This window comes from Urocitellus parryii, chromosome 9, assembly GCF_045843805.1.
Source record: "Urocitellus parryii isolate mUroPar1 chromosome 9, mUroPar1.hap1, whole genome shotgun sequence".
Taxonomy (NCBI): Eukaryota; Metazoa; Chordata; class Mammalia; order Rodentia; family Sciuridae; genus Urocitellus; species Urocitellus parryii.
The window spans coordinates 32070644-32086730 of record NC_135539.1 but is presented as its reverse complement, the minus strand read 5'-3'; the positions used below and the strand labels follow the sequence as shown (position 1 = coordinate 32086730).

Here is a 16087-nt window from a genome sequence, read left to right as displayed (position 1 = left end):
AACTGGGAAAATGAATCCCAGAAATATATAAAAGGGAAAATACATCATTATAAAATGAGAGCATACCAAAAATGCAAGGATGGCTTAACGGTTGAGTATCAGTTCATATAACTAACCACATTAAAAGGATGCAGGAGGGGGCTGGGGATATAGCTCAGTTGGTAGAGTGCTTGCCCGAAATGCACAAGGCACTGGGTTCAATCCCCAGCACTACAAAAAGAGGGGAAAAAAAGATACAGGAGGAAAAAAAACCCTATGGCCATATTAATAGATGCATAAAAGCACTCAAAACTATTCATCATTAAAGTGCTCAGCAAAATTCAGGAATAAAAGAAACCTTCCACAATCTGAATAAAGACAGCTGTGCACACTCCATATAACATAATATTTAAAGATGAAATACTAACTGATTTTCCTATAAGATTAGGGACAAGACAAAGATCTCCACTTTCACTATTTTCATTCATCATTATATTGGCAGACCTGGAAATAAAGACAGAAAAAAAGAAAATGGCAAAAATCTGAAAGGCAGAAATAAAACTATCTCCATTTGCAGAGAATATGGTTACCTGGAAAATCTTAAGAAATCTACTAAGTATTTGAATTAATCTGTATATCTATGGAGATCAGAGGACCAATTCATCTTCTATTAACCAGATCAAACACCTGGAAATGAAAAATTTAAAAAAACCCACTTACAATGAATAATACTTTGGAATAAGTTTATCAAGTATATGCAAGAACTCCTCACTAAAAATTACTGGGCTGAGGTTGTAGCTCAGTTGTGGAGCACTTGCCTGGCACATGTGAGGTACTGGATTCCATCCTCAGCACCATATAAAATAAATAAATAAAACAAAGGTATTGTGTCCATCTATAAATAAAAAAATATATAAACATTACTATTTCTTTTTTGAAAAAATATTTTGTTAGTTGTAGATGGACACAATAGCTTTATTTTATTTATTTATTTTTATGTAGTGTTGAGGATTGAACTGAGTGCCCAATAGTGCAAGGTAAGCTCTTTGTCACTGAGCCACAATCCCAGCCCCTAAGTGTTTCTTAGAGAACACTGAAATGTCCTAAATAGAAACATACTATATTTGTGGATTAGAAGCCTCAACATTTGTTAAGAAGTCTCTCCTGGCAAATGAATCTATAGTGTCAAAATAATCCCAATAATAATTTAAGCAGGTTGACAAGATGATTCTGAAACATACAGAAATGCAATAGTTCCAAATAAGCCTAAATAATCTTCAAAAAGAAGAGCAACATTGGAGGACTTAACTCTACCTGATTATACAAATTAGTATATAGTTATGATACTTAAGAGTGTAGTATTAGTACAGTCTAAATAAATAATCAATGAAACAGGACACAATCCTGAAATAGACCCACACATTTATGTGGTTAATTGATTTTTAACAGAGGTATCAAAAAATCAGAAGGTGCTTAAAAATGAATTTTGTCCTCTATTTCATACTACTTTATAGGCAAAATTAATTAGAGATGGATGAGTCTTAAATGTAAAAAGTAAACTATAAAGCACCAAAGCATCTAGAAAAAAATTGATTTCAGCCTTGTAAGCAGAATGCTAAATGAGTCCACTTGAACATCTGTCCTACAAAAGAGAGAATAAATTTGTGGTGTTTTTAGCTGCTAAATTTGTGATAATTTGTTATGGCAACAATAGAAAACACATACATGAATTATAGTGAAAAATTAGAATTATTATTGTCTACATTAGTAGGAATTGAATGGGAAGGGACACTGAGGTGTTTTCTGGAATGAGAAAAATATATCTTGACATGAGTGTGAGTTATATGGATGTATCCTCCTGTTGAGAGCTATCAAATAGGGTGCAGTGGCCCACACCTGTAATCCCAGCAATTTAAGAGGTTAAGACAGGAAGACTTCGAGTTTGAGGCCAGCCTCAGCAACTTAGCAACAGCCTGTCTTAAACCAAAAATTGTGGATATTAGTTTTCGTAAATGCTACCTAATCAAAACCCCTATAAATTAATGCTGAACTATCTTTAAAACAGTTTTTCTTTTTTGGTCCCAGGGATTGAACGCAGGGGTGCTTATCCATTGAGCCACATCCCCACCCTTTTAAAATATTTTATGTAGAGACAGGATCTTGCTGAGTTGCTTAGGGCCTCGCTAAATTGCTGAGGCTGGCTTTGTACTTGTGATCTTCCTGCCTCAGTATCCCCAAGCAACAATAATTTGTTATGGCAACAATAGAAAACTCATTAATGATTACAGGTGTGCATCATTAAGAGTGATACCGTTAACAACTTGGAAACATATGTGAACATTAAGTACATTAGTTAGAATAAGATCAGAGAAGCAGAACCACTAAGGAATTTATAGCTGGAAACTAGATAAGCAATATAAGTCTGTTGACATTGCTTTGGTGCTAGGCCTTAAGTCAGCTAGGCTGACAGTTGATAAGAGAAGATGGATGTGGAGTGGAGAAGAACAAGGACAAAGTGAATCTCGCATCTGTCTCTTGCTAGACCCACATTGTTTTCTCACCACCTCCAAATTCCTACATTGATGATACAGGTAACCTAAAAAAACGAACGCCATGCTTCCCTATAAAGCTGCAAATGAACCTGACTCAGGATTCAGAAAAGTTTAAGGAGATCCTATAAGATCTAGAGGAGCTGGATTTCAGCTTCTACCCTTCTCCTAAATTTGGAGAAAGATGAAGCCGCTGCTCACTAGGCTGCAGCCCCAAATCAACAATGAGCCCCGGGTAATGACGTGCATGAACTTCAACAGCTATGATCTTACACTCAACTTCTTTTTTCTTAAACCCAACTTCTAAGCTCAAATATGCTTGACGCTCGACGTCTCATGCAAATTTATGTGGCCAATCCTAAAATTTAGCAGTTTGGCAATTCTGGAAAATGAAGTTTTCAGCCAGGCGTGGTTTGCACTCTTTATTCTTGTAATCCCAGGTACTCCAAAGGCTGAGGCAGGAGGATCCCAAGTTGGAGCCAGTCTCAGCAATTTAGCTAGACCCTCGGTAATTTAGGAAGATTCTGTTTCCAAAATAAAAAGAACTAGGGATTCGGCTCCGTAGTAAAACGTCCCTGGGTTCCCCAGACCAAAAAGATACCCAGCAACACGTAGGACCCAGCCACCCCGCGCCATCAAAGAAGCCGAAAACCCGCTGCTGGACCCTGAGATAGACAGAGGAAGTGGGGCGGGGCCTTGCGGTCACATGACCGAATTGGGGCTTCTTCTGCTGATGATTGATTCTGGCAAACGCAAGGTCGCGGCGCTCCTGTCCGGACCAGAGAGCTGCAAACTGCAGTCCTAGAGTGGACGCTGGTGGGGACTCGGAGCCCGGCCCGTGCGCGTGAGTGGGCGAAAGCGCCCAGGACGGTCCTGAGGCCGGGTCGGGGGACCTTTTTCTCTGGTGGGGCTCGCCAAGGGAGGGGACTCCTGGTCAGGCCTGGGAACCCGAAGAGACGGAGCCCAGGTTTCATGGCCGCTGCAGGTGGACCCGAGCATCGCGCGGAGGACTTCCTGGAGGAGGCGGCGGGGCGGAATGTCGGAGGCGGCGGGGCGGAATGTCGGAGGCGTGGAGGTTTGGGAGAAACTAGTGTGAGGAGAGCTATGGGTGCCGCTGAGTGAAGACCCCCGGCCGTCAGGGAAAGCTCCTGGGCGTTTGCGCAGGGTCTCTGAGGTCTGTGGCGCCAGCTTTCAGCAGCTTTCCTGCAGAAAAGGAGGAACAAAATCCGATGAATGACTGCCTCTTGCACACAGTGGTTTTCTTATGGGGAAAAGCAAAACGCGATTTTAAATCCAAGGTGCTCACATCATGATGCAGTAGCATTTTAGAGTCTGCCCAAAGTTAACACCAGCTCAAAGTTCATTGTGCACACAAAGGAACAGTACGCGGACGCAGCTTCTGAAGCATCAACGAGCCGGTGCACCAACAATCTTGTTGTTAAGTGGCTGTTACAAACTCGCACCGCTTAGGGCAGGTAGAGACGTGCGTAAGCCTACCCTCTGAAGTTGATTGATTGGCCTTTTCATGCGGATAAGAAAAGCGGGTTTTGTTCATGTAGTGCTAGCATCTTGGGGAAATCAGGGTGATTCTAAGTTTTGGTTCCGTGGTGTTTGGGTGGTTGGCCGAGGATTGTACGCAAACCGTGCGTCTATTTGATTTTTCTTGAGCACCGTCTTCACAGTAGCTATTCAGCAAATGCAGTTTAGATGATGCAAGGGAGGAGGCCTCTGTCCCGGTCTTGGAGCCACAGATCAGGACAGTTTTGAAATGACTTTGTTTAAGGGGATGGGGAAAGGGAGAGGGTATGTGTGGGGTCTTCCAAACAACGCTTTTAGGGTACGTGGGCTGTGTGAGCGGCTTTAAGAAGAATTTATATCGTTACCTGTGGTGCAGACTAGTCGGTTACTTCTGTTGTGGAGTTCTCAGTTCCTTCTAGCAAATCACTACACTAGCGGGAATGTGGGTACCCCCAATATCGCCATGGTTGGCTTCCCCGTCCCCAATTTTTCATGTTTTTCCAGTTTCGCTTGAAATTGACTTAAGTAACAAAGTGATAATCATGGGTGCCAACTCACCCAGCACAAGGGGGAATTTTATTGACCAATTCATTTTCTTTCTCTTTTTATTTTGTGATAAGGATAGAAAGTTTTTTTTTTTCCTCACTTTATTTATTTTAGCATTTGTATGCTGGCACTGGTGGTTTTAGTGGCTAGAGTTGGCAGTGGGAACGTGGTTGGGAATACATAACTACATGTAGAAAAACAAATACAAATATGATGTTACCAGATGTGATCTTACTTCCTGGAGAGCTAGATGGCTAGATTTGGTGAAGAGTCCAGCTAAACTTGTGACTAAAGAAAAAAAATGATAAAACATTTCTTATCTAAGTGTGTTTATTTGATGAAAGTAACATTAAGTTCACTGAGGAATTCTGAAAATACAGAAAAAACACAAAAAAATTAGAATCATCTGTATTCCTGAGAGTAACAATACTGAATTATGATTCAATATTGAGCAAACAATATAGAATACTGTAATAGCCTCGTTGTTTATATGCAGCCTGGACTCTTCAATGATCTCCTGAAATTGTTTATGTGATGTGGAAGTAAATAAATATCACTCAAATGAGAGCAAGCAATGGCTTTATTCAAAGCTTTATTCAAAGCTTCCTCCAACAAGGAAGTCAACCACTAGCACTGTGTGGGCACAGCCCCAAAAACAGCAGAGGAAAGCTTTATAGTGAAAAAAAAAAAAAAAGAATGCTCAAATAGCCTTGTTTGGGTTTTTTATCTTGGGGATGCTGGTTATCTAGATTACCTATTTGATTTTTAGGTTAAGTCGAAGTAAGTCATCCCATGTAAATAGAAGAGCATATTTACTTCCTCTTGTTTACTTCATCCCCTTCAATTTAAGACCTCTTGTTGGTCTTAAATTGAAGGGGATGGAGTAAAGTTGTCTTTACCCAAATGCATCCACCAAGTCAAACCCTAGCAAAATGGAGCAGGGAGGCCATGACTGATAAGTGCCCATGCTGCTGTATGTGCCTATAATAAGAACCTTTAGGAGTCTCTGAAACTTTTTAGGAATTTCAGATAAGCCTCTTCTATTGAGACAGTTACCCAGCAGCAATCACCAACTCCTGTGATAAATCCCTGAACTAATGGTACTTGTTTCAAAACAGCTTATACTTCTATTTTCTTTTAAAAGATCCCTCCCACCCTGCCCTGACCCCTGAATGTGCTAGTGGTACATCAGAACATGCATATCCCAGACTGCAGTCTTTTTTTTTTTTTTTTTTTTATTCCTGAATAAACTCTTTGCTTTGGAGGGTTGGTTTCCCTGTTGCTCATTTTAGGTTAACAGGGCCAAAAATTTGGGTAATGATGGCAGTTATTGACCAAGTTCTGGATTGGTTCCAATCACTGCAGATGTTGTGGTTTGGCTTCTATTTGTTTTGTCTGACAGTTGTCCCTTTGTATGTGCCTTGTTTCAAGTAGGTGCTGGGGAACTTATCCTAGGGAGAAGGGGAGGGCAGGGCTACAGTTTCCCTTGCATAAAGCTTTGGAAATTGAAATCAGAAATCTCCCAGATGACTATTCTAGCAGCTCATTCACAAGCACAGTGACTTAGTGTGGACTAAGTTTAGTTTGTTGGCCCATTGGAGTACCCTGTCCCAGGTCTGCCTAGCAAGAGATCTTCAAATTAGGGCTAGCCTTGTTTTCTCTTTCTCTTCTTCAGCCTACCCTGACAGGCCAGCTCCTTCCCCTTGTGTAAGATCAGGCCAGCGAAGTGATGTTCCCAACAGCCCCGTGGAAGGTGAGCTCTGGTTTCCTCATCCTCGCTGCTGTGAACAACTCCTTCATTCACACTGAACCCTCTTTAGCAATTTCAGGAATTTTCTTTTACTCTGAAGCCAGATGGATTCAAATCCAGACTGTTTCAGATGTGTTTCTTACAGCAAGTTACATAAGCACTCTAGGCTGTAGTTTCCTTACCTGTAAAAGGGGAAAATAGTAGTGCCAATCATAAAAAGTGTGTGGATGACTACAGGCATGTGCAGTACTTTGCATAATACCAGTTACATGTTAAGTGCTCCACAGGCTTTAGCTGATATTATCAGAGTTCCTGACTTTTTTTCTGTCAGTGAGCAATCTTATGTACTTAGTATAAAAACAGACACTGTTTTGTTCTGGGAGATAACAATCTGCTTGGAGAGGCAAATATGTAAGAAAATTCTTATAATAGGAATCAATTATGAACTGTTAGCATTAAAAGGTACATGGCAGCTAGGCACAGTGGCACATGCCTGAAATCCTAGCACCTTGCGAGGCTGAGGCAGGAGGATTGCAAGTTTGAAGCCAGCCTGGGCAACTTAGTAAGACCCTGTCTTAAAAAATTTTTAACAAGCACTGGGGATGTTGATTAGTGGTAGCGAACCCCCTGGCTTCAACTTCCAGTGCCAGGTCAAAAAGATTTGAGCATGGTAGCAAATGCTTATAATCCTAGTGGCCCAGGAGGTTGAGCCAAGAGTATCAGAAGTTCATGGGCAGCCTCAGCAATTTAGGGAAACCCTTAGCAATTTAGTGAGACCCTGTCTCAAAATAAAAAGGACTGGTGGGTTGTGGAGTCAAAGTCTTGAGTGTTGAATCAAGACATTGGAGGAGATGAGAGTGGAATCAAAGGCAGAGGAGGGGGGATTACTAGGAGGGGACCTCCTCCTCCTGACAAATGAGAGTAAGAAAGGTAAAAATTTAGGTAGTGTTTGAGGGGAGTGAGGAGAGTTAAAGAGTAAGTAGCCTATGGGCTGATCTCTGGGATAGGGTTGGCAGTGTTTTCTGAGAGTGGGGCCTAGTCAGGAGGCCCCCATGGATTACCCTTGGTGGGGTAAGGATCCAGGGTATTGATGATGGATGGCTACTGTGTACCATGTTGACTTTTCCACTCAAGCCTTCATTCCCTGAGACAGGGACCAGGGCTGCCATGGGGTCGTGTAGCTGGTGCATCTAGCACCTTGAGGGGACTCATTCATGGCTGATAGGAGCTGCTCTGGAGCTGAGCAGGGCACAGCCTGAGCAGCTACATGCTGTGGTAAGTGCTTCCTGAAGGAATGAGTGTGAGGAAGGCGAGAGCAAGCCCTGTGCAGCAATGTGCAGGGCCAACTCAATGTGTGGAGAGGACCCTGGGCTGTTAAGCCATGTCACTTCCCAGCTCTTGTTCACCCTCGCATAGGTGCAGAGCATAGACGGTGAGTGGCTCAGGCTGAGGAGACTGCAGGGTTGCTCTGGTGGAAGGAGGGGCATCCAGGATGGTGGTGAAACTGTAGATGTGAACTTTAGGTTTAATGGGGAAGAAAGACAGGCCACATGATTTGGAAGATTCCAGTATTTGTCTGCAGAGGGGAGCTCTGTGATGCTTCCCAGGATGAAGATATTTCCTGTTACTGGTTAGTTATAATGATAGAGAATGTAAACCCAGTGTACCTTGTAGAGGAAGGAGTGTTGAGGATAGTGCCCAGCCTCTGCTCCAGGGGCTGTATAAGTGCATACACAAGGGTGAGGCGCCCTGCGTTCTCAGTCCATGAGTTGAACTCCAGTGAAAACTTCTGTGTCCACTGGGCTGAAGGGTCTGTTTGCCTTCTCTGGATATACTCCTTTGCACATTGGTCTATATCTTTTATATTCACTAGCAATGTGTTCCCCTACTGTTTGACTTTGGGCAATGGGATGGAGTGGGGACAAGGGACCAGAGGCCTGGAGGAAACTGAGGTTGGATGTCTATTCCTACAGTTCTCCCCTGGCCAGGATGTGGAATGGTGATGGCTACCTTTCTGTGAGGCCCTTGCCTTGCTCCTACTCCACCAACTTTCTGGAATCTGGTGGCCCTTCGTCTAACTTACCCCTTCAAATCTAGTGGGTGTTGGTATTCATTAGGCCTGTCCATTCCTTTGTAAGTAGTCTATGTACTAACCACAACTTTGTCTCTTTCCTAAGGGCACCAGGGGCAGGAGTCAGGAGAATGACCTGGACCTGTTAGTAAAGTGCTTCTGGGATGCAGCCACACCCATTTGCTTATTGTAGTTTGTGATTGCTTTTGTGCTGTAACAAGAGTTGAATAGCTAGCTGCCCTAGAGACCAAATAACTTGAAAAACCCAAAATATTTGCTGCAGAGCCCTTTTGAGAACAAGTTTATTAACCCATGGCACAGAAGGAAGAACATGCCTGGTCTGAGGGCTAGCAGTCTGATTGGAGTCCTGAATCTATCACTTACTGAGTGACCAGGGCACTTGACCTCACCTTTGTCAGTAGAAGAACAATAATAGTTGCAACTGATTTTAAGAACTGAAGTTACAATGGTCGTTTCTTTTTTCAGGAGTTGCTGTCATTTGAGGATGTGGCAATGTACTTCACCAGAGATGAGTAGGCTCACCTTGACTGGACTCAGAAGAACCTCTATAGAGATGTGATGCTAGGGAACCACAGGAACATGATCTTGCTGGGTAATGGCTGTTTGTATATTCCATGTCTACGCAAGTGCACAGTTCCTCCGTCCCTTATCTGCAATTCCAAAATGCAAGAGTGCTGGAAACCACCTGTTTTTCATGACTTATTTGACTACAGAGCTTTAGTTGAAGTGACCAGTTAGTGAAGCCACTGCCTTTTGTGATTTTCCCACCTCCTATGCATATCTGTATACTTAGCTTTGGAAATGTCCATGTGTTTGGTCGAGGACACAGCTCTAAAACCTATTGGGGATGGTTCATAATACCATACACACATACACACACACACACATACACACACACACACACACACACACACACACACACACGCCAAATGCCAATGCTTGGCACAAGATCACGAGCCACCACACAGCTTTGTAGGTTCAAACAGCAATTCTTTATTCCCGATCTCACACCAGCCTCCACACACGCTCAGGGGAAAATCTCAATCTCCCCCACAATACACGTCCTAAATTGTGGGACGCCATTCTCACACGTGATCGGGTGCCTCCCGTTGAGGGTCTGAGGCACTTTGGCAAATGTCGAAGTTTTTCCCGTCCCTCTCCTGATGAGAGAGCCCATCCGTGTGGGGGTGTGCCTGACCACTGACCCCGGGGACCCAATCGCTGACCCTGACCTTGGAGTGCAGCCCCCCCTCAACCTTCATTGGATGGAATTCTCCCCTGAATCTCTGGTTCCCTAATAAAAGGCTACTCCCGGCGTGCTCGCTCTCTCTCTCCTGCTAGCCCTGAGTAATCCTTGCTGCCCTGCTGGGCGGCTAGAGGAGCAAACCAGAGAGGGGAGCCGTCTCGGACCTAGCAATAGAATTAAGGTAACTGAGTCTTGTGTTTTTATTTCGATCTCGTCTAACTAACTTTATGCCTAGAACCTCATTAATGAAACCACTGCGCAGGCCGCGTGGTAGACTAAATACCTTTTCTCCAGGAGAACTCAGCTGGAACTCAGGCAGCAGGCACGCCCTACTCCCAGCAGCAATAATCTTCAACCTCCCACTTCCCTAAAACTCCTTTTGTCTTAAACCGGGAATATCCTAAGGAGCGGGATACTTCCTCAAACCTGATCAGCTCTAAACCCGGATCCGCCTTGGTCCTTGAGCAGGGTCACCTTACATGCAATGTCAACAGCGAAATCCATTTAACATGGGGTACGCTGGCAAGGAAATTTTGAAGCATCATTCCTACTTGACAATGGCCCTCAGCACACACACACACACCAAATCACCTTCCTGATGTCTGGACTGAATCCCTAAACACATGTGGCCCCAAGGGTTTCAGATAAGGACCTGTGGACATAGAATAGCTGTGTTTTATTTTAGGGGTCAGAGCATGAATCTATGCTCCACTCCTACTCCCTTCTTTCACATCTTTTAAGAACTTGAAGAGCTAGAAAAATTATGGTTAATTTAATTAATTAAATTTCCTAAGGCTCATTTCTTATTCTCTTGAAATCTTTTTCTTTCTTCTCTGAAAAAGGGAAGCTTCCTTGTCTCTGACATTATTGAGTGCCCAGGAAATGATTTTCAACTCCATTTCTGAATCATGTGACCTCCATCTTTCCAGCAGTCTGCCCTGGTCTTGTGCAGCAAAGTCTCTGAAACACAAGTGGCCTTGATAGTTCCCCTTCTCAGGCAATATGCTTGGCTCCTGGTATTGATAGAAAGGTCTTGATTACCTCTTGTAGGTACAACCAATCACCCTGAATTTTTAAAAATTGATTATTCTTTTAAAAAAGTATTATAGCCAGGTACAGTGGTGCATACTTATAATTCTAGTGGCTCAAGAGACTGAGGCAGGAGGATTGCAAATTCAGAGTCAGCTTCAGCAACTTCAGCAACAGTACACTATTTTCAGTGTACTCCATTGGTGATTTTACTAGTTCTAAAAATAACAATGCTCATTATAGAAATTTTTGAAAATACATTAATGAATAGATAATAAAAAAGTCTACCAACCCACTGGAAATAACTCTTAATAGTTTGGTTTACTTCTTTCTAGTCAGTCCGTCTTGCTATCTACTTACATATTCACTTAGTTTATGGACATATATATGTAGGTTTTTCAAAAAATAATATTTGAAAATAATGTGCTCAAGTTTTGTATTCTGCTTTATTGTTGTTTTCTTGCCATACTGGGAATTGAACCTAGAACCTAGGTGCTCTACTACTGAACTACATTCCTTTTTTATTTTGAGACAGGGTCTCACTGAGTTACAGAAAATCTATCTTGAACTTCATAATTCTTCTGCCTCAGCCTTCTAAGTAGCTGGGATTACTAGTGTATGCCACCTGGCTGAATTCTCTTTAAATTATATAACTAGCCAGGAATGGTGGTTCATGCCTGTAATCCCAGTGACTTGGAAGGCTGGGGTAGGAGGATCACCAAGATTGAGGTCAGCCTCAGCAACTTAGTGAGACTCTGTCTCAAAAAATAAAAAGGACTAGGGTTGTGACATGTGACTTAGTGGTTAAGTGCCCCTGGTTTAATCTCTGGGGGATTAATAAAGAAATAATACCAAAATAAATAAATACACACACAGAGCAAACATTTTCCTATGTTAGTAAGGGAACACATGGATTTTTAATATCTGCCTAATACTTAGGACTTCATTGTATTAACATGCTATACTTTATTTATATTCAGTCTCTCTATTAAATAAACACAGTTAATTTGTAGTTTTACACTGCTGGAGCACTATGTCAAACAGCTCTGGTATGTTCATCTTTTCTCTAATAATTCTTTAGGGTGTATTTCTTTTCTTTCTTTTTTTAGAGAGAGAGAGAGAGAGAGGGACAGAGAGAGAGAGAGAGAGAGGAGAATTTTTTTAATATTTATATTTTAGTTTTCAGTGGACACAGCATCTTTTATTTTTATGTGGTGCTGAGGATCGAACCCAGTGCCCTGTGCATGCCAGGCAAGCACGTTACCGCTTGAGCCACATCCCCAGCCCCCCTTAGGGTGTATTTCTAAGAGTGAATTATTGGTATCTAAGGGCATGAATGTTGTTCAGGCTTTCAATAAAGATTGCCAGTCTTCACAAAGATTGCATTAATTTATGTTCTCATTAGCACTTTTAATTATTATTCTTATTTCTGCTTGTCATTGTGGACTCAGAGGGGTGAGACTGAGCCCTGGGACATCTCTCTGCAGTTTATTAACAGCCACCTCCCATTTACTTCTCCATGAGTAGGATTTTGGTTTCCTAAACCTGAGGTGATCTGTCAGCTGGAAAACTGGGACAAGCCATGGATCTTGGATCTGCAGAGTGCTGGGATCAGGAAAGCTTCTAGTAGTGCTTGCCCAGGTGGGTGAGGAGGATGCCCAGGCAAGAGAAGTCGTGAAGAGAAAGGGAAGGCATGTTAAAGAGCTGCTTCTGTGTACCAAATGTGCAGCATATAATATACCCACTTCTTCATTGCTATTGCCCTGGGAAGGTGGTAGGATGATCATCACCCACCTCTTCCAGATAAAGAAATGGGAAAGAGAAGAAGTCTCTCACATAGTGAGAAGGTTCACAGTTGAGATTTGAGTTCCAAGTCTGAGAAGCTCATCCTCTTTCTGCTGCAGTATGGAATGGCTTCTCTGAAGAGCTGCCTGGTGTTTGCTAAGTGGCAGCTCTCATGCTCCTCCCAGACCTTCATCCCACCCACCCTGATCCATTCCCCATACCGTTTCCTGCTCTCTTGCTGTAGTATTGTTTTCCTATTCCCTCAGTATTTCTTGATACATTTCCTTTCTGCTTCTGCCCTCTGCTTCAAGCTTTCTCACTCTCAACATTGTTGCCATTTTTAGCTGGTCAGTTCTTTGTGGAAGGCTGCTTGTTAAGCAGTGTTCCTGGTCTCTATCCACTGCATGCTAATTATAGCCCCTACCCCTGTTGTGACAACCAAAGAGGCTCCAGATGGAGTTCCATCCAGAAGTATTAAAAGCATGCCTATCTAGAATATAAGGTGCTGCCTCTCAAAACTACATTTATGAGACACTACTGAGTACCCAGAATGTTGCTTTCTGTCATCTTGATGGACTTTTTTTTCTTTTTGATGGTACTAGAGATTGAACCCAGGGCTTTGTGCACGCAAGGCAAGCACTTTATCAACTGAGCTTTAGCCCCAGTTCATGATGGACTTTTTTGTTCACACATTCTTTGGCATATACTTATGTGTTTTTTAGTGGGTCTGCTGATACCAAGAACTCTTTCTAACAGCAGAGTCCTATGGAATTTAGAATTTTGTCCTCTTGGGTGGAATGACGTAAACAAATGAGCACTTCTCAGCATCATTTGCTTGTCTATTATCCCAAACTATTGGCTGCTTTTCCTTCTGTCTCTTTAGTGGTAGAAAACATCATTTGTCTTTCCTTGTATTTGGCTAGGTCCTGGAGCCAGTTACAAGATGAAAAAGCCAACTACACAACGGAAAATTTCTGAAGATTTAGAGTCATATGAGCCATCACTGGTAATGCAGGATATAACCAAGAAATTTTCAGAAAAGTTATATAGATGTAATGAAGTTGTGGACAGTAGCAAGTTTGTACTCCCCAGTAGTAGCAATGGATATTAAGACTTTCTTGAAAACCTGGATCTTATTCAACATCAGAATGCTCGAACATGGAAGAAACAGGGCAGATGTGGGAAACTCAACCCAAGGTCATTATTTTTGAGGTATGAGCATATTCTTAAAAGAGCAAAGCCTTATGAATGATGTGGAAAAAACATTAGGCATCAGGCAAATTTTTATAAACAGCAAAGAATTCACTTTTTAGAGAATCCCTTTGAGTGTTCCATATGTGGGCAAACCTTCAAACAACGGTCAACTCTTATTGACCATAAACAATGTCACCTGCAAAAAAAACCCACGTAACTCATGACTGTGGAAAGTGTTTCCGTCAGCTTGCATATCTTGTTGAACACATGAGGATTCATACCAAAGGAAAACCTTATAAATGTGGAGAATGTGAAAAAACTTTTAGCTAGAATTCAATCCTTATTCGACATCAGTTAATCCATAGTGGAGAAAAGCCACATAAAAGCCTTGAATGTGGAAAAGCCTTTGGTCAGTTTTCCACCCTTAGGAGCCATCAACAGATTCATAGTAAACAGAACTCTATAAGTGCAGTGAATGTGGATCTCCTTCAGCACCAGAGAATCCATACCAAGGAGGCATTCTTTGAGTGTACAGAATGTGGAAAAACTTTTAGTTTCAAGACAAATCTTAATCAACATGAGATCATTCACACTGGAAAGAGACCTTATAGATGTGACATGTGTGGTAAATCTTTCATTTGGCGAATAAGTTTTATTAAGCATCAGGGTACACACAAAGGACAGGGATGTACATAATGGTATCAGAAGAGCTGTCATTTAAAGACTAGAACTTATCATCTCCTGCAAGTATATATAACAAGTTTCATGAAAAGTAATAAACAGAACTGAAGTGGTTTTCCTATGTGTACCTTATTTTCCTGCTGTAGCCATGATTTACAGCCAGGCACAGTGGTGCATGCCTATAATCCCAGAAGCTAGGGAGTCTGAGGCAGGAGAATTGCAGGTTTAAAGCCAGCCATGGCAACATAGCAAGGCCCTGAGAAACTTAGTGAGACCCTGACTCAAACTAAAAAAAAAAAAAAAGTAGCAGAGTTGGGGCCTAGCTCAGGATGTGTGTTTACTTACTTAGCATGTGTGGGGCTGTAGGTTCAATCCCCAGCACTTAAAAAAAAAAAAAAAAAAAAGCTAAAGTTTATAATCTATAAAAAATTAGCAGGGCTGTGGTTGTGGCTCAGTGGTAGAGCGTAGGCCTACCACGTGTGAGGCACTGGGATCAGTCCCCAGCACCACATAAAAATAAAAGTATTAGGGGCTGCGGATGTGGCTCAAGCGGTAGCGCGCTCGCCTGGCAAGCGTGCAGCCCGGGTTCGATCCTCAGTACCACATACAAACAAAGATGTTGTGTCCACTGAAAGCTAAAAAATAAATATTTAAAAAAACACTATTAAAAAAATAAAAGTATTTAAAAAATGACACCATAAAAAATTAGCATGTTACTAGATTCTACTGAATTTTTTTTTTTTTTTTGGTACTAGTAATTGAAGCCAGGGGTGCTTAACCACTCAGCCACATCCTCATCTCTTTTCATATTTTATTTAGAGATAGGGTCTTCCTGAGTTGCTTAAGGCCTCACTAAGTTGCTGAGGCTGTCTTTGAACTACCAATCCTCCTGCATCAGCCTCCTGAGCTGCTGGGGTTACAGGCATGTGCCACTGCACCAGGCTCAGTCTATTGAGTTCTAAGTTGGTGTTTGTATCAGATGCTTTTGGTGTCCCATCCCTGCCCTTCTGGCTTCACCCCTTCTGTGTGCTTCATATGACACTGCAGTGTCTGCATCTTCTTGCCTGGAGGGCATAATGCATCCTGCATGCAACCCTCAACTAGTCACTGATGGAAATGTAAATATCAGGCTCATCCTCTTCCCTTGGGTGGAATATCACTGGAGGATTTGTTTTGTTTCAAGTTTCCCCATGGAAGTACACTCAGCTACTCCTGTGGTAGCTGCCTTATTATCTGCTGTCCCCTTTCCGTCTTGTACCGCCTTCACCAGTTTTAACACCTCTTCCACAAGTAATTTGCTATATTCAAAATTTGTTGTTTCCACATTTGCTCCCAGTACATTCTGACAAGATAAATAGGTTGTTGACTGTAGAGTTCTCCCTAGAGCTCAACCATGAAAGAAATCCTTTTGAAATTTTTTATTTTATATCCCATTATTTTGATATCCTAAACAGACCTTGTTGCTGTTTAGATCCTCTTATAGTACACAATCCTTAGTTTCTGCTTGATTTTATTTTCTTGCTTCTACCAATTCCATAACTTCTTTTTAAAAAATATTTATTTTTTAGCTTTAGGTGGACACAATATCTTTATTTTACATTTATGTGGTGCTGAGGATCGAACCCAGTGCCTCCTGCATGCTAGGCAAGCGCTCTACCACTGAGCCACAACCCCAGCCCCCCATAACTTCTTATCTAGCATATAAAATAAAAATTTTA

At 42.1% G+C, this 16087-nt stretch overlaps 1 protein-coding gene across 1 annotated transcript; it reads left to right on the top strand.

Annotated features, from left to right (window-relative positions):
- The first annotated feature begins 8926 nt into the window (after positions 1-8926).
- Znf789 (zinc finger protein 789) lies at positions 8927-14384 on the top strand. The gene is given in 4 exon segments (XM_026404171.2): positions 8927-9026; positions 12237-12350; positions 13418-13900; positions 13903-14384. Coding segments are annotated over 4 exon segments (1179 nt in total).
- Positions 14385-16087: the final 1703 nt, after the last annotated feature.